This window comes from Haliaeetus albicilla, chromosome 28 (assembly GCF_947461875.1).
Source record: "Haliaeetus albicilla chromosome 28, bHalAlb1.1, whole genome shotgun sequence".
Classification (NCBI taxonomy): domain Eukaryota; kingdom Metazoa; phylum Chordata; class Aves; order Accipitriformes; family Accipitridae; genus Haliaeetus; species Haliaeetus albicilla.
Window position 1 is genome coordinate 16,350,477 of NC_091510.1, and position 25,384 is coordinate 16,375,860.

General features: G+C 42.0%; 1 protein-coding gene across 4 annotated transcripts in view; it reads right to left on the bottom strand.

Annotated features, from left to right (window-relative positions):
- Positions 1–25,384, bottom strand: part of HMGA2 (high mobility group AT-hook 2) — a 126,225-nt gene that overhangs the window by 99,249 nt on the left and 1,592 nt on the right. For 3 of the 4 annotated variants that reach the window (XR_011322627.1, XM_069773587.1, XM_069773585.1), the window contains exons 2-3: positions 23,145–23,231; positions 15,449–15,499 (exon numbers count right to left, since the gene is read on the bottom strand). Coding sequence is in view for 3 of the 4 variants with exons in the window: in XM_069773587.1 (XP_069629688.1) it covers positions 15,449–15,499; positions 23,145–23,231 (138 nt within the window). In the remaining variant the exon portion in view is untranslated. Of the gene's footprint in view, positions 1–13,113; positions 13,334–15,448; positions 15,500–23,144; positions 23,232–25,384 lie in introns of those variants that run through there. The other variant, XM_069773586.1, reaches the window with a different exon arrangement.

Consider the following 25,384-nt stretch of genomic DNA (forward strand, 5'->3'; position numbering starts at 1 on the left):
GCTTTCTCTGGTTGACTTTTGGAAAGGGGAGATTCCCCAGCCTCTCTGCAGAGCATGTCCTGTGCTCATCCTCTTCCACTGTGGAAATTTTTTCCTTGCTCTGTGGGAATCTCCCTTGCTGAAACTTGTGGCCATTGCCCCTTGTCCCTTTACACCACTAGATAACTGGGGAACTGCCAGGGATGCAGTAGACCTGTGCAAGTGGTGGAGAACGGAGTTCTGTTTCTGTTAGGCATTTGGCTAGGGCACAAATGATGCTCGCCATTCACCTGCATCCTCAAAAGCCTCCACTCCCCATGGCCTGACTTTGTACGTAACCTCTGCCTCCCAGCAGGCTTAGAATGGGGAATGCTGATGCAGAATAAGGGCGAGCAACTTGCACATAGGTACAGCATGTAACTGTTTATCCCATCTTTCCACGCGTCTTAAAAACAATTCTTTTTCAAAGTTTCAACAAGCATAATGTATTGTTGTTCTCTTTACACTGCAAATCATTAATTTTAAGAGATTACAAGCACTCTGCATATAGAGTTGGAGACGTAATTCTGTTGTAAAGAATTAAAAATGACAATAATATTTAACTTTGGAAAACAGGTGCTAAAATGTTCTTTAAGAGATATTTGCATTTTCTCATTGAAGTGAATGCTTTATCTACACAAGCAACAACCACAGATCTGAAATAAGGAGACGTCTTGCACTTGGTAGCTACGCTGTGTTCATGAAAGCTTTGTGACCTCCTCAATGGAAGATTGCTTTTACTTTCATTAAATATATATATATATTATATCCCCAGTAAAAACAACCCAAAAGACATCAAACACCAGAAAAAATACATTGAAATAACATTAAGGATCTAATATAAATCCACAAAAGCCAGGAAATTCAGAGATAAAGAAAGACTTCCAGACGAGGGAAAACTTTCCAATATATTAAACTGGAGCATAAATTCACTTCCTCTTCACATGTTTGCGATCAAGTCATTCCAGACACAGGGGGTAAGTTCCTCCCTGGGGTAACTCAAGTGCCTTCAGCAGTACTACACCAAGAATCAATTTGGCCCTACAGAACTATGTGTTAATACTTTCTCTATTTCTGATAATTATCAAAGATATTTGAGTTTAAACAGCAACTTCCTCTCTTACAGCTCATTTTCCCATCGTTCAGAGACTGCTATAAAACTGAATTTGTGAGATCGCAATAGTTTCCATGATTACAGACTATGATGTCAATCGTGGGGTTATGACTTCATTGACAGACCGACTAGAAGGAGAACCTCTGAGAAGGAGAAAATCCACACTCAAATACAAATATATCTGAGATTAGCAAAGACAACACTGCACCTCACTGGGCATGGACATTTCCATCTGCATAAATAATATTCTCTATTTTTCACTTGAGCCAAGTATGAAAATGCCCCTTAAAAATTTCTGTTTCATTCATAAGTCATTCATGGTGCTGATGTGTTGCCACCCAAACTCAGCCTTGGCGTTAGTGCTGCGTGGGCCAAGCTTCATGTCAGCAGCAGTTTAAATCACATGCTGTGGGTCCAATGCTTTGCTGCACTTTTTGGAAGTGCAAAATCAAACATACAGCTTAAGGCCGGATATGAAGGGAATGAAGTGATTTTGAACTGCCTTCAAACTTCCCATGATTCTGCCCTCGTCCTCATGCTGACATGGCTTTTGGCTCTGGGGTCTGGCTATTCCCTCCCTGATAAAGACAACCACAATAAACCAGTCACTAGGAGATCCCCAGGTGTCCGCCTGAGCAATAGGATCCAAAAAAGGAATTTGACAGGGAAAACTGGAAGGAAGGGAGACAGGACGCAACCTCCTGAACTGTATCTTCCAAAGCTAACCCAGGTACATAGGACAACCACTCTGAACCTTGAGACACGCAGCAGAACTGCTGTAAACAAAGGAGCCTTCTGCATCATTTTTGTTTCTGGAAGAGGAAAAATGATTCTTCCTTTCAATCTCCTAGACTGCAAGAGGTACAGGGGCCATGACTGACCCCCCCCCAGCCACGTAAACAAAGAGCTGGATGGATAACTTAGGCACTCTCTCACCCTGCACAAAGACTGATATCAGTGCATGGGACACAACTGAGCCGAAAGCCAGTGAGGTCAGATTCAGCCCAAGAACCCAGGAGTGACAATTCCCCATTGCTCCAAGTCCTATAGAGACTTGGGCTCTAGGTTCAGTCTTTTTGTCCGTCTTCTACTCCTTGCTGCAAGACCTTCTCAAAGGTTACCTGAAATTTCTCACATTTAGTCTTGGACCAGATGTCTGTTTTGTTGGATAGCTTCCAAATAAATCCAGTCAGATGTTTTTTAATTAAATAAATGCCCTTTGCAATTTTTCAGCTGCCTTATCATGCTCAAATTACTCAAAATGAGAACTTTTTCAAACCTTCTATCCATGACATTTATGTAGTCCTGAATGAGGAGAGCAGGCAAGCTAAGTATTCAAATGTTGACCTGGAGAAGACAAACAGAGAATGGATGCGGCTACAGCTACCCCCTGCCTCTGTACTTGTGCAAAGTGTCTGGAATGCTCACACTGCAAAAGTGCAAAGGAAGGACAGAATCACTCCCCTGGCTTTTTATTATAAGGCCACTAAAAACTTTTATGAAAAATAACAAGTCAACAAAAAATGAGGAAGCTAAATAAATCAAGAGAGTTCTGCCTCCCAGTCATTAGACACTCGAGATAATGGGTTTTGGGGGTGTAAAGAAGGGTGTACAGAGCTTTGTAATGCACAAAGCTTGCTCTGGGACATTATTTAATTAACTATTTGAAATTTTAATCATGCAGAGCAAACCACAATGATTTATAATTATTTAAAAGGATCATGATGACTCTAACTTCTCCCTTAAATAGCTTTCTTAGTGATTTGGAAGGATAGGATTAATAATCTCGTTCTTGGAAACCAGTGGCATCTGGTTTGCCTGCAGAGGCTCTGAGACCTTGTGCTTCCGGAAATGAGCAATGAAGAAGATGAAGTAGCTCCTGCTTGGAGCAAAATTATTATTAAGTATATAATTTTGAAACATTTTAGTGTGCCTGTGTGAACTTCAACTATAACATAATTTCTCTTTGTTGCTCTCTGTGCAATGGATATTGCCTTCACCTAAGGAATTTTGATCTAGTTTAAACAAAAAGTACGATGCACAAAACCTCCTCACTGAAGATATGCTGCAGATTAAAGGGCAAATTCTTTCCCTTACTCAAAACCATAATCAGTGGCTTTTTGTCAGCATAACTAAGCAAGGGTTTCCAATTTATATATCACCGTTTGTAAGTATTTGGAGAGAAAATTCTAACTCCAGCCAAGTCAGTTGGGAGTCTTACTACTGAATTCCCTTCAATGGAGCCAATACTTTACACAGACTTGCCTTAAAAAGAATTTGTTTCAGTGGGTAATATACCCTCAGTATGTATCTACCTATGACCACAGCTGGGCATATCCTTAATGAAACATGAAAGAACCAAGATCACTGAGGCATTTTCAAAACCTTTGTGTATCTTAGAAAAATTTGCTGAAGGTTAAAGTGCAGAGGTGTCCATATTCCAGCTTTCAAATAGTCCACTAAAGTGATCAAACAAGAAAAAACTTCTACTTTTTTAAGAAGTAATACTGTTTATATGGCACACAAGTTGCTCTGTAATAAAAAAATCAATAAAAATCTGCTGTCTGCATCTCCATAGAAGACTAGCCCACCTGCTACTCATGCAATGAGTGCTCAAAACTTCTTGATGTAAATTTATCATATTCACAGCTAGATACAAATACTATTCTGGCTATGTGGTAGTCACTGTAAAGTTTCCATTCACCTGGTGCCTAACTTGAACATGTATAATCTTCATCCTCAAAGGACCTGAGTTTTGCCCAAACATGGCTATTTGCACAACTTGTACAGCTTATAACCAACCATTACACACAGTTATACACGACATCAGTGGCACATGGAGAAGGGCTGAAATCTAGGCAAATGATGTCATTAGGAGTTTGGCCACTGACTTCAACAAGCCTAAGATTTTATCATTCATCTCCTGGCTCCATATCCGATGTACTTGACCAGAGGCACCGTGTGTCACTGACAGACCATTTGTCCACCTATCTATCAATCGGACTTAGAGATAAAGCTTGATAAAACAATTGCTGCATGCTTGAATGGTCATCCCTGACTTGAATGGGAAGTTTGCAAAAGAAGCACCTTAAAAACTGCATACACCTCTGCCTCCTCCACATAGTTTATGAATGTTAATGAATGTTAATGAATGCAAGAGTGCATGCCATGGCAGAGAGCGCCTTGTCTCCTCTGCATTTTTAACACTGTGATCCAAGTACTGTATGTACTTTGACAATGTGTTGTGTGAGTCGTTTTTTCAAGACCCAAACAGACAGTTGTCTGTGGAAGGAGAGTCCCCAGGCAGATTTCTCAAGGCCTTTAGCATCATTAACAGGAAACAATGCAGGAGGAGCAGCCAGAGCATGAATGGGTTCTGTGTGAATACTAAGGAAACCCCAAGAACATGTTAACACAATGCAACTTTGATAAGATCGTAATAGTGAAGCTCACATACGTGTTTGTATTACGTCTTGTAAAAGGCTCCAATTGCTGCCTAATAGGGTAATTGATATAACAGTCAAAATGGATTAGGATAATATATTGGGTAAAGTCATGATTTCTGCTGTATACAGGAACTACCAGGCTGACTGTTTTTTAAGCTCCCAGCAGTTACTCTGAACAGACAGGATGTAAAAATCTTAAATCTTGCCAATTCACTGATAATCTTAAAGGCTCCAGAACGGAGACTGCCACTACTGGTAAATCAATTTTAATCAAAGCAAACCAACCTCTGCGGACCAGACTCTGTTCTCATTGACACTGATACAGATACACAAGCAATACATTACTTCAAGTGTAATTCATCAGTACGATTATTTAAATCATCATTAAGTAGCGCCAACATCTGACCCTGCAGTTCCACAGTTCAACAGTTCTCAGGATTGACAGACTAGAATAAAACAAACTGAAAACAGCAAGTTTATTTTTAGAAAGTAAAAAGAAAAAGCAGAATAAAAGACATATATTATGCATTACTAGCCTCCTAAAACTGCTATGGAAATAGCACACACAGAGATACATAAATGAACTGCCAAAAAACCTCTGAAACCCTACAATAGTTGCAATAGTAACAGGCAATACCATTTGAACTGGTAAGAAAAAGAATTAAAATCACGTGCAAATAGATTACAGCAAGCTGTTGCCTGCAAAATTCTTGCAGCCATGCTATAAACCACACAAATAATGTCTTACGTGTGCAGAGATTTCTCTAGGGTGGGATTCGATCCACCTATTCTCCGCAACTGCCTATCTCCGCAAGTTCCTCAGTTGCCTAGTATTTTCCTACTTAACCTTAAAGCCCTCTGCAGAGTGAAGTTTAATTAGCTGAACATGCTCAAAACTGTCAGTCTAAGGCAGCAAGCCTTTCCTCCCAACCAACACTTCCTCGCATTTCAAGTTTCAGCTAACAGCCACCCAAAAGCCAGCTCCGGCCTCCGGAGAAACCTCCCAAGCTACGCAGGGTCGGGACAGCGCAGAGCTCCGGTCACAGCGCTCATCCCCAACTTGTACGTCGGTGTCTCGGAGCGAGAGTGCTCGCAGGGAGCTGCCCATTAGTAAGTATGACAAAGATTTAAACCCACACCTCCTATACAAGTGTCCTCATCACCAGCTCCTATGCTTTCCTGGATGGGAAGCATTCTCCAGCCCTTCTCTTGAGGCTGAAATGCCATGCAGAGAAAAGGCTCCAGAAGAAAAACAAGAAGAAAAGTGTATCTTTTTGAGTATTAGTTAAGGCCCATTCTCAAATTGAGGCAGAAGTGGGGTTCCAGGCTATGTTCTCCAACGCCGGCGGTTTAGATCAGACAAAAAGCAGCCCTCGGGATGTCACCTCAGATCTTCACATGGATGCCTAAAGCACCAGGCCAGGTTTCCTCTTCTTTTGTTCTTCTCCCATGTGGCCCCACTACTTTGAACTGCATGGCTGAAAAGCAGCCCCACGTCTAAAGAGCTGTCACCCCGACCAGCTCACGGCACACCACTTCTCTTGGCACGCAGGCTCAGCCCTGGCTGAGCAGTCCCTGGGGTCGCTCAGTGCTGCAGTTATTAGGCTGTTCCACTAAAGATGGGATGACAGTCCTCCTCCACAAAGTGTCCATCCTTATGGAAACTGGTCCTGAGCAGCACGAGGGGAAGCGCCACGTTTCTGGTTCCCTGTACCCAGAGCGGAGGGGCAGATGCATCGATTCAGAGTAAGCTCAGTGCATCACCTCGGGGGGAGCACCAAGCACCTAAGCTGGATGAACGGATCCCTCTCTGCAGTCCTTCTAAGGCACCTATTTCACAGCACTGGCTGTACACAGACTAAGTAAGAATGGGTTTTGTCAGGTAGATGGTATCATCTGTCCCTGTCCAGGACAGGCTCCTAAAATCCTGGTGAGGCAGCATGCAACTTGGGCGGAATGGACTTCCCAGTGTCAGGCTATGAAAGAAAAGGGATGAAACCCAGCGATGCCTGTGTTGGGAGAACAAACCCACCTTCTCCTTCAGTCTGTCAGCTCAGGGTGGTGAGCGGCTGCCCTTGCGCAGCAGAAAGATTTCCTTCCTAGAAAGAAATCGCTGCAAGATCAAAATGACAGAGAAGCTGCCTCCCTGCCTCGCGGTATTGCAAAGAAGGCAATCATAGCCCATCACCAGCCTCCAGGAACAGCAAGGCTGGTACGTGTTTTCTGTGCGATCAGAATCATTCTGAACAGGGAGCAACAAAAGACTGCAGAACAAACAGCACGCTATCAGCATTATCAGCCTCAACCCCATGATTACAGGTCCCTCAACACACAGCCTTCTCATTCAGTCTGTCATCTTCCCAGGTCTCAGTGTTTCCTGTTTCAGGGCTCCCCTGAAGACTGAAAATACCTGGATTCTCTCAGACCTGAAAAGATCTCTTCCTCCTTCAGCAGCAGCATCACCACTGCATCAATCAAAAACGGAACTGCGGATCCCAATCTGACTATTTAAACAGTACAGCCTGTGAAGTCACAGTTTTCAAACTTCAGGCAGGTTCTTGTCCCTCTATTTTGTTTTTCTTTTGTAGTCTGATGAATACCTCATAGGTCTTGGGATAGAAAAACATGTGCACTTGTAAACGCCATTGTAAACTATGCTCCCTCTGTGTCTTAAATTGGTAGCTAGCACAAAGTAAGTTCAAGATAGCAGAGCAAGAATGCATCATACTAACTAAATCACATATAAAATACATTATTGTTGATACAAAAAATATTTTTCCTTGCTCTATGTGCTACAAAACAAGAAGCCACCTCCTGGTGAGGATATTTTGCAGCTATTTACTGAAAGAAGCCCACTTTCTTACTGAAAATCTAGCCTCATACCAAAAATCTAATACTGAACTGCAATTTAAAGTGAGGCTTAGTTGCAGGATTAAGGAAGAGGAAATAACAATACTTGCACTTAGAGCATGTAATGACTTTCATTCAAACACCTGTAAGCACTTTCCAAATATTAATTATCACAGTACTGGCCTCTCCCCAGCCCTGCATTCCTTCGGCATCCACATCTCCTGCTTGGGTCAGTAAGGAATGCAGAACAAAGCCAGAAGTATTACTCCTCTTTAATTATTATCATAACAACTCTTAATTGAGAGGAGCAAATTCACCCACACGGGGACTGACTGCCATCTGTAAGATGGTCATTTTCTATCACTGCCAGAGAGTAAATGGTATTTTCTCGTAAGGCTACTACTGCATTACTGGGGCTCACAGTATGAAGCAGAATTTGGCACGGATACATTAAATAAGCTGCACAATTAATCAGAAATTACAAGAAAACCTAGAAGTCTTGACTCCAAATCTGCTGTCCTGGATCCCACTTCAACACCTGGGGTTTCACTCCCTCTGCACCACTACCTTTGGAGAGGTCAGGGAATGGAAATACCGTCTCTGGCTGAGGTGACCTGGCAGGGCCCTGTCCCACGGCTGTGGCTCAGGTCGGCCAGTGCTGGGAAGTGGAGTAACCACATCCAAAACCTTCAAAGGAACTAGGCACTTAGGTTTCGTGACCACATTTGTTGTTTACTGGATCAGTATCGGACTTGTAGACGTAATTAAGGTACAAAGACGAGAAAATACCACCAATACACATCAAATACCTTTCAGGCTTGTATTTCGGTTTGGTTCAAAACCGTTCTGGTCCCCATTCTCTCCACTCTATCCTGTTCATAGAGAATACATGGATTTTTTTAATATCTTACTCGTACCCCTCACTGCCCACCAGTTAGACACACACTAGAGATACCGAGATACAGAGGCCTGAGTTTACAGAAACAGCTAAAACCCATGTATCGGTTTAAGATACAGAATTGAAAAGCGCCTTTCCCTCCCTCATCCAACCTGTTCGCAAGCGAGCTTTACTGAAGGAGGATGGCCTTGAGCTGAGGCACAGGGCAGGCTGCCAGGAAATCCGAGTTCTATTCCTGGCTCTTCTACAGATTTCCTTGGGCAAGGCAATTAACCTTGTGGAGCGCATTTTCAATGGAGGTGAGGCCCAGCTTCTCTTTCTGCATTCATAACATTTTCAACGGTGAAAATGGAATTGTAGGAGCAAGAACGAGTGCCTGTACTTTCCACTACCCGATAGGTTTTCTCTGCCAGGTAGTTGGATGAACAATTGCTGATAACTAGCAACAAACCTGACCATTCAAACACTGCAGGTGCAAAAAATGCCTCCTGATGCTGCCACGACCAGCCTCCGTGCTCAGTTTCCTTGTACGTAAAATGGGCAATGAGGCTTACAAAATCAAATACACAGCCAAATGGAAAACTAATTTTTAAAGTTCTTGAACAGCCATTATCTGAGACCATAAAAAAGAAATGGCTCAGAAATTCAATTTACCTTTCAGTACAGGTGTTGTATTTTTAGTTTCTGCATTTTTTGCCCATTAAAATTTCCTCTTTGGACCTCAAACAGTATAAAATATTTGCCTTTAAGAATTCTGAAATGACAGCTAAAGTCAAATTATTTTTTAGCTAAACTGGGTATCTTTTAATATTCCTTAAGGGAAGTGCAAGTGAATTAGAGAATGAGTGAAATATCCTCTCGGTAATATAGATTTATTTTAGAAAAGAAACAATTTGGCTAAATTTTCTGTTGTGGTCTACAGGAAGACCTGCACTTGAAATAAACAGTGCCACATCTACTTATACCAACAAGAAACAGGACTCGAGATTCCAAGGAAGGACACTATTTGCTCAGACAAGCTTCCAGAGAACTGAAGACACATACCTCTCTGAACACAAGTGAGACAGACCACATTTTTTGTGATTTTTTATGCATGTGATACAAGCATGCAAGATGTTTTTTCCCTTTCCCAGAATGTTGAATAGAAAAAAGGACAAAAAATGGCAAAAAAAGGAGCATTAAATACGTTAGGCATAGGAGAAAAGTTAAACAGTCACTGCTTTTGTCAAAATTTTCAGGTTTTGAGAGATGATTTCTTCTACAGATCATCCGAACCGGAAAGTAAATGTACAGGCATAAAGCTTTTAAGGAGTTCAATTCACGTCCTTCATCCACTTCTTAAGTTTAGGAATTCTAAAGAAGAGAGCTCAATAGTCTGGTTTTCGTAATTATAAAAGCCCCTTCAAGCTCTTTAGACAACTGAAACAATGACCCCTCCCAGGTGACAGTCTTGCCCACACAGATGTAAAACATGTCCATGAAAGAAGGTATTTTATATTACCATGTTACAAAATAGTATCAGTGACCTTCACAAAGAAGGTAAGGTAGTTTGGAAGATTAGAATAACAGCCACATGTGCAAATTTTCATGATGTGCTTCACACGAAACAGGAACACCATAGATACTGCAGTCAAAATTGGAAAGACATAAAGTAACTGAAATGACATTATTCTTCCAAGTACGGGAAACCAAATTTTTATCTGTGCAATCTTCTATAATTACATACATAGCAACTTCCTTTTTCATTCTCATCCAATACACATGATTTAAGTTTTACCTCAATCATGGTTTGCTCGAAAGGGACCATGAAGTAATTCATTCAAACAAATATATGTTCTCCTAACAACGGAATCTCTAGCCCAGCTTCGGAATGCACTGGTAAGCACCACGGCACCAAAGGGGGGGATCCCTCACACATAGCTTTTGCTATCTACAAGTCCGATGTGAGTCTTTTTTTATTATCTCAGCTGTCCTTCCCAATGGCAAAAGGTTGCCATCTCCAGCCAAGAATCCACCACGCCTGTAACAAAGCCTTTTTCAGGCAGGATGGGCTACGATCTCAGAGCATCCTTCTCTCTCCACTGGCCAGCGAAGAAGCCTGCGTGACTTCAAGCACCTCCTAAACTATGACTTCATATGAGACAAAAATGACTGCACTGCGTGAGAAATAAGCACAATTGGTTAAACGGCTTCACACCACAGAGCATGGCACTACCAGACAGAAACTTCTACTTAGATAACGGTTTGCAAAGACTCATTATGGGCAAGAAATAGCCTCAAAACATCAATGGGTCTTCTGAGCCAACAAGGTTCTCGTGATATGTATTCCTTCAACATTTAGAACCTCATTTTCAAAATCTTACAAGTGAACGAGGATTAGGATTCCTTGCCCTGACACAGGCCTTCTGGGACTGCTGGCATAGAAACATCTCACAAATTCCATGTTTAAGGTCTGATATCTCAGCTATGTCAAAACTGCAGTGGGAAATAATCTGAGGAAAAAGTTACTAGAACAAAAAGCATTTTTGTAATGATTTTTTTAAACGTAGTTTGGCACCGCTTAAACTAACTTTCAGTATAAAGTAAAATTCTGACGTCATTAAAAAGGGGAAAACCTGAGCTTCAAAAGTACTATAATGTCTAGTTAATCATGATGGGATCAGATAAAGCTCCTGCTTAAGGAAATTAAGTTCATTTCTGATTATCTTTTATCTTCTACCAACCTGAAATGTGCTACCTAGACTATCTAGCAGAAAACAAAATTCTTGAAAGAGAGAGGTTTTCTGAACAAGTCCCAGTTGTTACCTGGCCATCAGTGACGAGATGGCTACACGGGTGCTTCATGTGCACCCTGCACTTGGAAAGTCACGGATTCTCTTCTGCTGTTACAATCATGCAGCTTCCAGAACTGCATCTTTCCACCCTTTAAAACAGTTTCGTGGCACAGCATCAGCCATCTCTCCTCCCCACCACAGTCCTGCTCAAAGCTGCAAAAAGCTCGGGACTGTTCCTTGATTTTTTGAGCAACTCTGCCATGCCATGCAGTGAATCTGTGGTTCAGGTTAGGCAATGTGGAGGTGAAATCAGACAATGCCAAAAGTCTATCTGAAGACATAACGAAACCAATGGAAATAAAACACAAATACGCTTTTAAGCATCAACTTCAGAATTGGGTTTCAGGTTTCTCCATTAAACTGATGCCTGAGAGCACCAGAAGTCTATGAAATTTCCGCAGGTTTTCAATGCAGTTCTTTGGAACAAACAGCATAATTGATTATTCAGTCTCCTGCTCTACTCCTAACCCTTCAGACCCCTCCTTTCAGTCAACTTCTAGACATACACAAAAAAAAGAAAAAACAAAACAAAATACAATGGCTTTGACTATGAGCTCTTTACACAGGGTTATGTGAAGCCATTGGCAAAACCTTTGCTGATTACACAAACAGCAGCATGAGGGCTCAGGGGTGAAAACCTGGCACTGACGAACTCAATGACAAACCTTCCACTGACTTCTGGGAATGTTAATCTCCATAGCTATGAATTTGACTTTATGTCTATGCTACATAAAATAATTCTGCTAATAAAAACCAGGCTGCTTCATCTGCCTTTTCCAAACATCAAAGGGGATGTCTACAACACATAGACAATGTGGACCAGCAGGAAAAAAAAAAAGGCTGGTGCTGAGGACCTAAGGTCCACACCACGCACCTTTCAAGAGGTTTTTACTTTGTCCTAGCCTAGTCCTATGGGGTGAACGCCTACTGCATCCAGTCTGGTTTCCCTCAAAAGGAATCCAGCCCACGAGCTCAGGGACTGCTCCATAGTGCACACTGTGAGTGGGGACAATTAGGAGATTCATTTCCAAAGCACACTCCTCATTTGACCTAACACACTAATGCAGCTGCATCCAAAGAGCTTAGAAAATGTTCCTGCATTAAAACCTCTAAAATTAAGGAGTACCAAGGTCATGAAGAGGTTTACCTCCCTCCCAGTTAATAGGACTCACAGCCTTCAATGCGCTTCACACACGTGCAGCGACCTACAGTGAAGATGCGTTTTACAGCAGCAGGCACTGTGTTTCCGATTCCAAATATGTTCATTTACCACCTGCACGATCCTTGTTATCATCAGGATTTTTATTCAATTAGCTCCCTGCATTTGGAAAGCTTTTCTAAGTAGCCAAATATTTTATTTTCAGAAGAGTTTGTCAATCTTTACTGTCTGTTCTGCTGACAAAGGTCTTCTTTTCCTTGACAACTTTGCGAAGTACACGTTCTTGCATTAAAAAGATCATTGGATGTCTCACGCGCTTGTGATAAACTGGGCTACTTGCCCTCCTCACTTGGGGTCTCCCTCCCCCTTCCCAGTTTTATACTAGTCAAAAAGATTTATTTCTCCTCTAAAAAATAATACATAAATAAATACATTGCGAATCACAAACATTAAATACTTAATTTGAACTGGCAGAAAGACCAGCTACCGGAATTCTACAGTGGTCTGTTAGCTCATATGTCTCTGCGTCTGCATATTGAAGGAAACAGCAGAAATAATACTTTACAATTTGATGAACAACATATGACACAGAACCTCTAGACTCGAAAAAAGGGTTACAAACTTAGGAAAATACTTGCCAAATAGAATTCTGCCCTCTCCACAAAAAAGAACCCTACACACTGCTTACTTTCACTGATACAGGACCATCATAATTAAGGATTAATATATAAATAAATTGGATTAAAGAAGAAAATAATCACTAAGGACTTAATGGAAGTTTGGGTGATAAAAAGGGATGTTTTCTGAGTACGTGTTGGATGTCAAAATGGAAAGGATGATACTGTGCTATCTGCTTTTGGGCAGAATCCTCCCTTGATTTCAAATATTACCTTTGCTTATAGTTGGCACCATAATGGCTTATAATCATTTAACCACATTTCTTTCTGGAGCAAAATATAACATCACTCTCCATTTCATTGTGCACAAAGGAGAAACCCATGAACCTAATTTAAACTGGAAAGAGAGAAGAAAGAGAGGGGGGGAAAGGCACATATAATTCTAACAGTCTATAGAATTATCTCAAGGCAAGCTGGAGATAGGAGCGTTATCTCTGAAAATCACAAGAAGCAATCATATCATTGGAATAAGCAAATAAAAAGACTGTGCTTTCAACAGGCACAACGGCAAAGTAATACCAAGTTTGAAAACATGCCTTATTTCAAAAAAATGAGTTCAGCTGTTGCATCAGTCTCACAATCAAGTAATGTATATGCCTACTAGCTAACCAATAATACCCATTTCTGCAAATCAGATTCTTCACCGGACAAACAGCCCATACTAAACTTAATGCTCCACTGATGCTGCCCGTTCTTTCTTCCCCATAAAGATACAAAACATTCTAGCCCAAAAGATGCCACAAGCGTTAGATTTAGCCCTTTTCACCAAAAACTCACCTTAATTTCTGACTATGAGTGCTTGACAGAGAAACTCTTTTACCATTTCAGACTGCTGCATTTCCCCTTTTTGCAGAGCTCTTCCACCAGCCCCATCTATCACACATTCCCAATTCAGTGACCCTCATAAACCAGCTATTTCTGCTGCTTCCCCTGGGATTGCACCCAAGGTGAGGATCAGGCAAGTAACACTTGGCATCCACACGTGCAAGCTCCGAGGTGGACGGGAGGGAGCAGACAGTAACCGCTCCACGTTTTACTGCTCTTGGCGTTTGCTTTCTGCAAGCTGCCTTTGCGAAGATCCCCACCACGGGTAGGTTTGAATACACCACCTTGGTGCCTAATGCCAAAGAGCCGCTTCTTGTACCCAAAATCTGCCTGCCTTAAAAAGTAGAGGCGTAAGCAATACATGTAGTGCGTAACAGTCCGTTTTCTCCACAGCAATATCCTGGGGTACTTCATCACTGGACAACGCTACAGAACTATTTCTTAAAGTGACTGGTAAAGCCATCTCTCCTGTGTTTAGCTGCTGATACTCTGGAGAACCTCAGCTTTGCAGTTTTAAGTACCTTCTGGTGCTGTTGGAGCTTTTGCAAGCATATACTTTTACAGCTGTATTAACATCTATGCAGAAGAACTGAACAAAAGGAGGGAAGAATGACAGGACGCAGAAAGGAAGGAGAAGGCAGAGTCAAATAAGGGAGCAAAACTGAGATGGGGAGGGACGGATTCGAAAAAGTAGTTTAAAGAAAAATGTTGACCAGAAAAAGGGAAAGGGAACTGGAAAAGGGAAACCAGAAATGTTAATGTGGGATGGAGCACACGGCCACACCTTTGTATCTTCTAATATCCCATCATGTTTTCCAAGTGACGTCCCCATCACTTTTCTTTTGAAAGCGTACGCATAAGTGAAAGACATGCAGAGGAGAGGTGCACCAGGCAGACTCATCAGCTGTAAACATCAGTGAGAACACAGAATTTCAAGTATCTGAGATTGAAATCTTTCCATGGCCCAAGAATCAAACCACATGTGTCCGATAGCCACGTCTACAGACTAAATGGCCAGGGAAAGAGGGAACTTAACGAAACATATTACCAGTCGTTACAATTATATGAGGCATGAATGGCCCAGAATGGAAAAACTTAATTCTAAATGCAAATATCCTGCTGTTCGTTTTTGTTCTTTCTCACTGGACTTAAGGAAAATATGCTGTGTTTCCAGGCAATGTAGGACAAAGTTTCGGTTTTTAAACTTTTATCTTGTGCACACTACGTCTGAATGTTATCACCTCTCTTAATCACCTTCTGATGTCTGATAGTGCCCCTTTAACCTTTGTTACTCAATTACTGAACAAGTTATCTCATTGTTACTCTCTTTTGAAGGAAGAGTTGTGCCTCTTTTCATCCTGATAAGAGACACATAAATATTCACTCCCAGCAAACATTTAATAGTAAAGTATCCTGAGCAAACTACCAGAGTCTAAAGGTAGGAAGCTGTGCTTAACTCCTCTGCTATCTTAACCCTTTAGTCAATCCACCAGAACAAACAGACACAGAAGATGGATGTTCTTTTTCACAAATGAAGCAGAAATAATTCTTCTCTTAAAAGAATGGACTTTATAACATGCTTTATAACACAGCAAATAAATCAAACGACTGGAAGTGAAATACCTACCCATTTTCTGGGCCGGCCTCTGGGTCGCTTTTCGCCAGTGGCTTCTGCTTTCTGTAAAGGGAAAAGAAACGCAACGTATTTTATACCTCAGCATTGCTCAACTGCCTCAGTAACTAGGAACTCCTTTACTGTAAGATCACCCATCACGGTACCTCTTGGGCGGCACCGAGCCCCCCTCCCGCTCTACGGGGTTTTCGGCGGAGCGTGATTACATTGCTTTTTCTGACGTTTCCTAGCCACTGCGGCCCTGGGATGCCTCACCTGCGCCTACGGGTGCCCCCAGCCCCGATATCCCCCCGTGCCCATGGGCACAGAGGAGCGTGCCCCAGCAAAGCCAGCAGCCCAGCGCCCGCAGTACAGCTGGGGAGCCCGGCCCCCACCAGCCACCGGGCAGTTTGGGAACCCCAGAAACCCCAACACCATCAAACCTGGTCTTTCACAGGCTGTCAGAAACTACCTGAAGATACTAAATGAAAAATACAGCCTGCTTCAAGCCTGAACAAAGCGGTTTATTGCAGGCAAATTCCTTCTTTTAGCCTCACGATGTTCATGCGTGAAATGGATTTGGACAGACTATCATCACGAACGCGTGCGTGCGTTCATACCGGGACATAGCTCCTCTACTTCACATGAAGTTTTCCAGGTAAGAGCACATCCTTAAGCTGTAAGCAAACCTTTGGCTGGTCCAAAACACACCTTCCCTTTTCGGGGTTAAGGCAACACCATGGAAGGTGCCCTAGAAGTGACAGCTATATTTATGTAAGCCCGGCAGTCGGTCCTGGAGCTCTGCGTAAAGGAAATACAGGTTCTCTTACAGACTATTCCATTAATTCACTGCGTGACACTGTAAATACTACTACTCACGCACTACACTAAAATACTTACAGGCTTTAAAATGAAAATTGCAGGTTATTTTCTCTAGGTAGGCTCTGCCCATCCATACACCTCATCAAGTGAGTAATCCCGTCCCACTGAGGGTGATGAGGATTTTGCCACCAGCTCTAGTGAGGGCAGGACTCGCCACATACAAAGTCCCCGAGAATGAAGACTTTTAGTACACACTCTGTAGATGTGATTCCACATTTCCATGAATTGCTTTTTTTCTAGTTAACTGTATGTGTATTTGATTTGCCCTTAGAAATCAACTGTGTCATTAAATAAATCACTTGCTGGTCAATCTCTGTAACATATACTGTAACCTAATGCTCTGTAAAGTGGATCCCTCTAAAAGAGAACTTGAGCTGAGGAAGTAGTGGAGGAATCTCTGAAAAAAACAGAAATGCCCTGAGAGTTAAATGCAATTACTTTGAAATAAATATCTCACCAAGAAGAAAACTGTGAAAAATAAAATTCACACTCCTAAAGGGCAAAATTATCACTCAGACTTGTTAAAAGAGGAAACTTGCTCTTTAATCGTTTATACCAGCGTTACATGTAAGGTGAAACCCTCTTATGAGAATACTTGTTAAAGTGCATTTACTATACACTGTAGCTGTCTATTTCAGAGTTTTGTTTCCTTTTAAAGTGTTAATTTCTTTATACCTTAAAACCTGAAGGATGCAAACCAAGATGTAGTTTAGTTTTGACGAGCTGCAGCCCTCTGCATTTATGTTTATTTCACGGAACACTGGCCACAACTCTTAAAAGAAAATATTGCTTAAAATTGTTCATAACAAATCAACACCTGACATGTTATGAGAGCACAAACGCCATCTATTTTCTTCTGTATTTTACCACATCTGAAGGAAAGGCCCTCTTCCAAAACTCTATGAAAAAAAAATGAATTACCTTTTGGGGAACAAAAACTACTTTGGTCTCGCAATTAAAGTTCCTACAAACCTGACACAAATGGTAAGTTTATCGGCAGCATATAATCTAGTTTGATGGGAAAGAGAACATGAGAGATTTCTTTGAATAACTAATCTTTGCTTCCTGCCATAAACTGTCACACAGCGTGGCCGCGTGCCACGAACAATGCGACGCTTTACCCCGAGGAAGGTCCATGTCAGCAGTGGCCAGTGCTCCTGCTGGCTAGTGCGGGTATCAGTTTGTCAAATGCTTGGGGACCCTTTGGATTGAAAGGCACTGTATTCCTGCTGTATACGATTTCCACCTCATGTTAGAAGAATAACATTTCCATAGCTCTTATCAAAACCAAATCTTCCCCAGAGGTGAGCTGAGCAAACAGCGGGGCATGCCAGAGACGATGTTTCGGTACAGAGCGATTCTGTAAGTAAATAGGAAGGCTTCCACAGACTAAACTGCAGAAAATGAACGACAAGAACCTCCAAAGTGGACGTTTTTATCTCCATTCCAAGGGAAGAGAAAGACAAAACGCTTCTGGAACACCCAAAAGGAGCAGTGGCAGGCCAGCAGTGACGATAAAGACATGGAAGTTTAGGAAAATGTTCCCCTTCTTCCCCTCAGGATTTTTTTTACTTTGCATTTTGCAAACGCAGCCTGTATTTTCTCCAACAGCACAAGACTGTCTTTTAATTTAAGCGCTTGAAGAAAGGTTTTATTGCATATCAGACAAATAATTCAATGTTTCTCCATATAATTTTCAAGTAATTAATAAGAAAAGGAACACGTAAGTGCCTAAGCATTGCCCTTCCTCTGAAACAGGTATTTGCATAATCAGAAACATGCCAGTCTGTCGGCTCTTTGCTTTAATTGAAGTGTTGCCTCTGAAGCTCGGAACAAATCCAGAGAGCCCCAAGCCACCCAGAGGGAAGACGGATTCTCAGCTGGGCAGTGAGACGCGCGTGTTCCAGGCACCCGACGCGCAGCAGTGGGTACCTGCTTGGTCAGGAAGGAAGCTGCTGCCGTCACCCTCTAAAGCGCTTTTTGAAACCGAGATGTGTTTGGCCAGGGTTTTCTTACCATTTGGTGCTATGCCACAAGGCGTGATCTTGCTCTACACAGCTAAGACACGAGATCACCAAATTTAAAGGCGGGCCAGGTATGTTATCAAACACAAGTTTATGGTATTTCATGAAAAACTATGAAATTTCTCATAACCAATAATACGAACACATCATTTTTGCCACGTCCCATTTTAGGAACAGAACTAGATTTACTCGCTTTCAAGTGCGTGGGGTTTCTTCTGTCTCAGGTGAGAAAGATGGGCATTCCAGTCATTGCTGCCTGGAAGGGAGCGAACAGTCCCCAGGCAGATTTGCAATTCCCCTAAACCCTCCTCCATCCAAACCTGCTTCCAAAGAGCTGCTGTCAGCAGCCCAGGGACTGACTGCCCACCAGCTCTGCTTCCTCCTTGCATAAATGTGCCGTGCCCAGACAGAAACCCAGGCTGTACTACTGAAAGCAATTAACAAGACAAGACAAGTATAAATAATTGAACGGTTGTAAAGTGCTCTTTGGGCATCTATCTATTGTCAAGGAAGATCTCAAGTGCAACAGAATCCAAATTTGGAGAACTCTATCCACTTTGCAAAATGATCTGCTGGAGACCTCAGATAAAACGTGTCAGAGCTGTAAATCAGGTGAAATAACCGAGAGTTCTGGGGAGGAAGATCACTGTTGTCAAAAGACCTTGCCCAGGAACATGTCCCTCTCCTAAAAAAAAGTTATTTGCTTAAAAAAAACCCAACCCTCTTAAGAGAAACTTAGGCATTGGCTAGATACAAAAATATCACACTTCCCATGTCCTGTTTTACCCATTTTAATTCTAAACATGCGTCAGTCTTCTCCTGCTTCTCCCATCTTGCTCAAAACGCCTGATTTTGAGGTCTCTTATTTTTTAGGTACAATAACCATGCTACGATCACTTGATAAATCTGATCTTGTTTTCCCTTTAAGCTTGTAATGACTGGTGTTGGTGAGAATGAATGAAGCATGGAGAAGCCAAATAGATTTTCATGAACCAATTTAGGGCAGAGTCCTGGTCACATGCGCCTTTTTTTTTTTTTTTTTACCTTTGGACTGCTTAACTCAGGGACATGCCTTTCTACATACCAAACTCTGGCCATGTAATGTAGAGACAGTAGTAAGAGCAGTCACACACAGTACCACAAGTTCTGGTTTTCAGAGGATAATATTTCAAGATCTGGAGGTATTTGCAGTGAATTTCACTGCATCATAACTACCAGAAAACTCAAAATACTTAAACTGAAGGTGTATTTTACTACAGAGCCTTTACTTTTGGGTATTCCTGGGATACCCCTTGACATTTTCTTTCAAGACGAACACATAGTAGCTACTACTCCTTTTTTTAACCTCACAGTTGTGTTTCCTCCTTCCAAACAGGAGAGTATTTATGCCTATACAGTATTTTTGTCAAGCCCAACTACAGGAGCTAAACAAAGAAAAGCCCTTGAATGCTTAAGGGAAATGCGACGGGCTGGGAACACAGCTCAGCCTAACAAATAAAACTCAACCACAGAACACCCGGGAAACTAAAAAGGAACATCCCTACAAGGGTCTTCCCACAAAACTAGTTGTTCTTTAGGAAAAAAAAAAAATCTTCACTTTTTTGCTAATTTTTTACAAATATTTTAAATGAATAACAGAATGACTTGTTTAAAGTCACAGACTTCAATAACAGCCTAATTGTGGGGATTCAAGTACAAGATGATTAAGAGTCTTTTTGCATCTATCTCCTCTCATCTGCTAACACGTTGTGTTCCTTCTGTTCCTGAAAATTAAACAATCGAGAAATGGTTTGGTTTTCTATAAAATGCAGTTTACCTTTTGTGTCCAGTTTATAACAAGTTAGGCATGTGTGATATGCAAGGCTTTTAAAAAAATGCATATTACCTAAAATTAGAGTAATTGCCACATTATTAGCTGTCCAATTGGTCTTGCAACATTCTGTATGCATTGTCAAGTTTCACATTGCTAATTTCCTAACAAGCACAGTTTGTTTTCAGATGCCCCAAGGCCAGTTTACTAAGACCAAACACAAGCTCTGAAAGCTAAAAAAAAAAAAAAAAAAAAAAAAAAAAACCAAAACAAAAAAAGTCCCATGCACCAAGAAATTTTAAATACACAACACAACCAGGATTCCAGGGTAAACTGTCCCCCAACTGATTTAGGGGTATTTCCTTTTTGAAGTATAACAAAACAAAGTCCCAGTTCTGGAGTATTTTTAACTCGCTGCCAGTTTGTGCAATACATTTTTAATTGTGATGTGTAATGGTTTGCAAGAGAACACCCAATCAATTAATCATGAGTGCCTTCTCATGGCTGCCCGGTGGGTTCTCCTGGCCAGCGTTTATCTTACATGTTGTGAACACTCTCATACATTTCAGTGAGGTCCCTTTGGAACACACAGGCCACACACTAGTCTTTAGAAATTCCAGCAATTTCCAGTAGTGTGGTATAGTACGCTGGTTCACATGTAGCGGGGCTTAGGCTAAGTTAGCCAGCAATCTTTCTGAGACTTGAGACAGGCTCTAGAAAACCTTAAATAAATACATGTATGCATATGTATGCGTAAACATGTTTACCGCAAAATCAAACATATAGGTCACTCTTTTAAGAGGTGATACCCTCACCACCAAATGAAGCTTTCTTACAGTGCCAAAACCTTTCCATTCGTATTACTGTTAGGAAAACTATCAGAATTAATATTACATAAAAAGATACTTTGAGATGCCTGGTGAGAAGCTGAACCATTTTAGACAGGGTTAATTATCAATTTGGAAAAAGAGCTAAAATATTTATTCGAAATGTGATCTCTGTGACTTTCTTCTACTAAGGCTTTATAGGTGTTTTACGTTTTAGAGGATATATCAAATATTTATATACTTCATCTGCAAGCCTAGAAACAAATAAGACTTATAATTACATACCCCTCAACATTTTTTTAATGATAAAAAAGACTTGTGGTCTTGGGTCAATTTTTCACATTATTAACACCCAAAAGGGTTTGCTTTAATTAGAGCAGTAACTTGATGCATTCTGAAAATCAAAATGTTACAATGAAATTGCTCGGTTCGTAAATTAGATTAAAAAAAAAACAACAACCGCATGTACCAGAATCATCTGGAAAGCTCTTGATGGGATATACCTATATATATATATATATGAATGTTTTGAAGTTATTTGCCATTTATACTGATTTCCAAATCACTCATATAAATGAAATAATGTTAATATTTCTTTTAGAAATATCTTTTTAAGACACATTTCTACACATTACTTAAAATTTAATCTTATTACAAATATTTCTCCTAGGAAAGCCAACACTCCTAAGAGTAATATTTAAAATACTAAAGCTCACATTTGGATTTGCTAGACTAATAAAAAACTGCTCTCTCTCTTTTGAAGAGTGAAATTTAAACTATTTTAAAGTGAATCTGAGGAACATTTTTACTATATAAAGAAAAAAAATCAACATTTTAAGCTCACTAGGTTGCAGAGTAGCTTTGATATATTTTAAATACTTAACCTGTAAGGCATTTTTTACTAATTCATGAACTTCTTGACAGAATATACTGTTTTTTTCCAGCTCAGAATGTAAAAAAACAATTTTAAATTTAAAGAGAGTTGTAAAACGTCCCTCAAACAAATGTTGAGAACACTTACAACAAAACAGACATGAAACCATAGTCACCCCCTAATAATTTAATATTTATCAGTAGTTGCTATAGTAATTCATAACACTGAAAACTATCAAACTTAATATGGTCAGTACCATAGGCATATTGAAAAATGAACCATCATTAGATGAGGCCACAAATACCTTCCACACACATTTTGTCACATATCTACTTAAAAGACACTGATACACTTAAGCCCTACAGTTCACTACCAGATTTTGTAAGCTTTTGTTTCCAATTTAGTACCTGTAAATTAGTGCTAACTGCTGTGTAACCATCAACATAAACAAAACTCCCGTGTTTGTTTTCAAGCCTATAGACAACTATCTGCCTTCACTAAAAGAATTCCTACGGAAAGGTATTATTTGCCTCCATAGCACAGTTTTCTAACGCTGAGCTTTCCCCAATGCAAGTAAAATCAAGTCACATTTTCACGTTGTATTTGTGATGTAAAGTCCATGCACTAAATGCAGTGACTTCAGGGAGCTTCTCCTACAGCTAAATGCATTCAGAACCACCAGAACAAAAGTTTGCTCCCATCACCAAGCAGAAGTAGTGGTTCAGAAGACTAATAGCACTTCAAGTAAAAGTCGCTTTGAAACAAGATATAATAGGCTTTTACTGTAACTCATAGTTTACTTTACCATCACATTTTAAAGCTGTAAATTTCAATATATGCACTCATTTCCATCAACACATAATTGGATTTACTTCTAATTAACCTATGTTTGACAAAACACTTAGCTTTAATATACAGATTGGGTCTGTAGTAGTAATGACTGTAAGTGGGCAAGAAATTAATCTTCCTCCTTCAAAAATCTTAATCGAGAAAATAATATCCTTAATACTGATTCCCTTACTAGATACAGGAGGTCTCAGTAAATAGATCAAATACATTACGTTATTTCACTAATCTGTACACTATTCAAAAAGCAAGCTGCCCTTATAGGTTCTGTACCTAGGGTCTTCGTGCAGCATGTTAATTCTAATCTTAAAAAGGCAAAATACATGCTTTATGTAGCTTCCATTATTAAAAGGGTTCCAAGCCCACACTTCACAGCCTAAATGACTGGATTTTTTGCTACCACTTGATGAAGAAACAGCATTAGGAACTCTCTCTAATAATCTCTCACCTTCTGAGCTGCTTTAGAGGGACTCTTGTTTTTGCTTCCTTTGGGTCTTCCTCTTGGTCTTTTAGGAGATGGTTCACCAGTTGGTTCCTAAATACAGGAAAACACGCTATTGTGGCGAGAGGCTACAACTAACCCAGATCTGAAGGACAAACTATAACTGAGAAGTTACTTAAAACATCATGAATTAACAGTATAAATAAATAACACAGTATTTTAAATGCAACACGAAAAATTAAACAACTCGACGTAAAGAAAAAACATATTTTGCACAGTAAGAGTTTAACTTCCCTTGTAATTGCATAAAAAACTTGGAAAAGTTTGCATGGTCTACCACGTAAGCTATAGCAGAAAACACATTCTTAAAAGAAGATGGCTCTGATTTCCCTCATGTAAGAATGATTATTCAAAAAAATAATACAGTTACCCATTTAATTTCAATTGCATTTCATTATAGCAAGATACAATTTTCACATGCAGTTTCTAGCACAAACTTGGGGGGAAAAAATAGTTAACTACTCAAAAACTGTAAAGTAAGCTTAGACTCCTTTCTCTCTCAAGGGCACAAATATTTGGGAGGGATTTTTTTCCTGTTGTTCTGCAGCCAGCATTATATTCACACCTATTCTCCGCACAACTCATTTGTATTAAAGTGCAAACGTGAAAGTGTCTTCAAATCGAGCATTGCTAAGGCAAAAAACCTCGATGAAAGAAAATACGCGGAACAAAAACCCAACTCGAAAACGACTCGACAGTAACACTGATTCTTTCAGCTATTTTCTTAACTAGCTCCTCTGCCTGACAGTGAATAACCAGCCCTTCAAAATGGGTACGAATTACTAAGAGTTCGGATTCCAAATATTTATTCAGTGAATCATAAATACTATAAAACTCCTCTAGTCCTAAATGTTATACATTTCATTCGGATTACAGGATGTGGTAAAACTAATTAAACGCAGTTTGTTAACGTAAACCAGCCCCGAAGCCCGCAGCTCTCGCACTCCCGGTGGGTGACGGGGTCCCGCCGAGGGTCCCCCCGCCAGCCCCGGCTCCCCGCGCCGCTTCCCCGGGCTGCGCAGCTGGGCTCCGCGCCGCCCGGGAGACGCACTTTTCTTTCTCTTCCATACGTTCAAACGCTACGGGAAGGGGGGAGGAAAGAAAAAAAAAAAAAGGCAGAAGGAAGGGCCGGTGCCGGCCGCTGAGGCTGGGCGAGGGCAGCGCGGGGGGCGATGCGGGCCGGGGGGCAGAAGCAGCGGCAGGGAGGGCAGAGCGGGAGAGGCAGGGGCTGGCTTTGATGGCTCTCCAAAAAGGGCTTTCTGGGCAGTTTGCAGGAGCACATCGCGGGGGGGGACGGGGCCGAAGCAGCCGGGTTTCCCCCGGCTCGGGGCTCTGCTGCTCAGCTCCCTCGGCGGTTTCGGAGCCCCTCGCCGGCTCCGGTGGCAGCGGGCTGATGCTAAATGAATGGGACTCAAACCTTTTTTTTTTTTTTTTTTTTTAAAGCCCGCGGAAGCCGCTGCCTTTAAAACGAGCTCCGCAGGCAGCCCGACTTCCCAGCCGTGACTTCCGAGGGAGGCACGGAACGGGCTGCGAACAGCCCCGCGCTGCCCCCGCCGAGCTGCCGGCTGCAGCGGCGGCGGCCGCGGGCGCGATCCCCCCTCGGTGGCGCCGCCGGGGGGGGGTCTGCAAAGCGCGGGGGTCTCCCGGGCAGCCTGGCCCGGGGGCTGAGCGCGGCTCGGCATTTCCAGGCGATGCGACAATGGGACTTCGGGAGAGGAAGGGAAGGGAAAAAAGGGGGGGGGCTGGTTTGGCAATAATGCACGGATCGAGCAACCTTAGCGCGGGTTCGGGTCTTGCCAGTGAAAAAGAGGAGCCCGGCGCGTCCCTTTCGGGGCCCGGGAGGAGGCTGCGGGTGCGGGGGGAGGAAGGCGGGCTCCGCTCCCCGCGCCGAGACCCGGGAACAGCCCCCCCACCCCACCCCCTCGCCTCGACCTGCCTGGGAAAGCGCCGGAGCGAAGGCAAAAGGTGTTGCAAACGCACGGCAAGCCCCCTCCGGCTGCCTCCCCCACCTCCCTCGGCAACGGGGGCACCTCTCTGCGTCCGACGAGGGGGGTGAGGGGGGAGGTGGGGCGGGGGGGGGAGAGAAAAGCGAAAAAACCTTTGCGACTTTCTCGCCACCCTCCTCTCCCCCAAGCCCAGGGTCTAGGGGCAGGCAGGGGCTGGGCTGGTCAAGCTCGGAGGCGGCA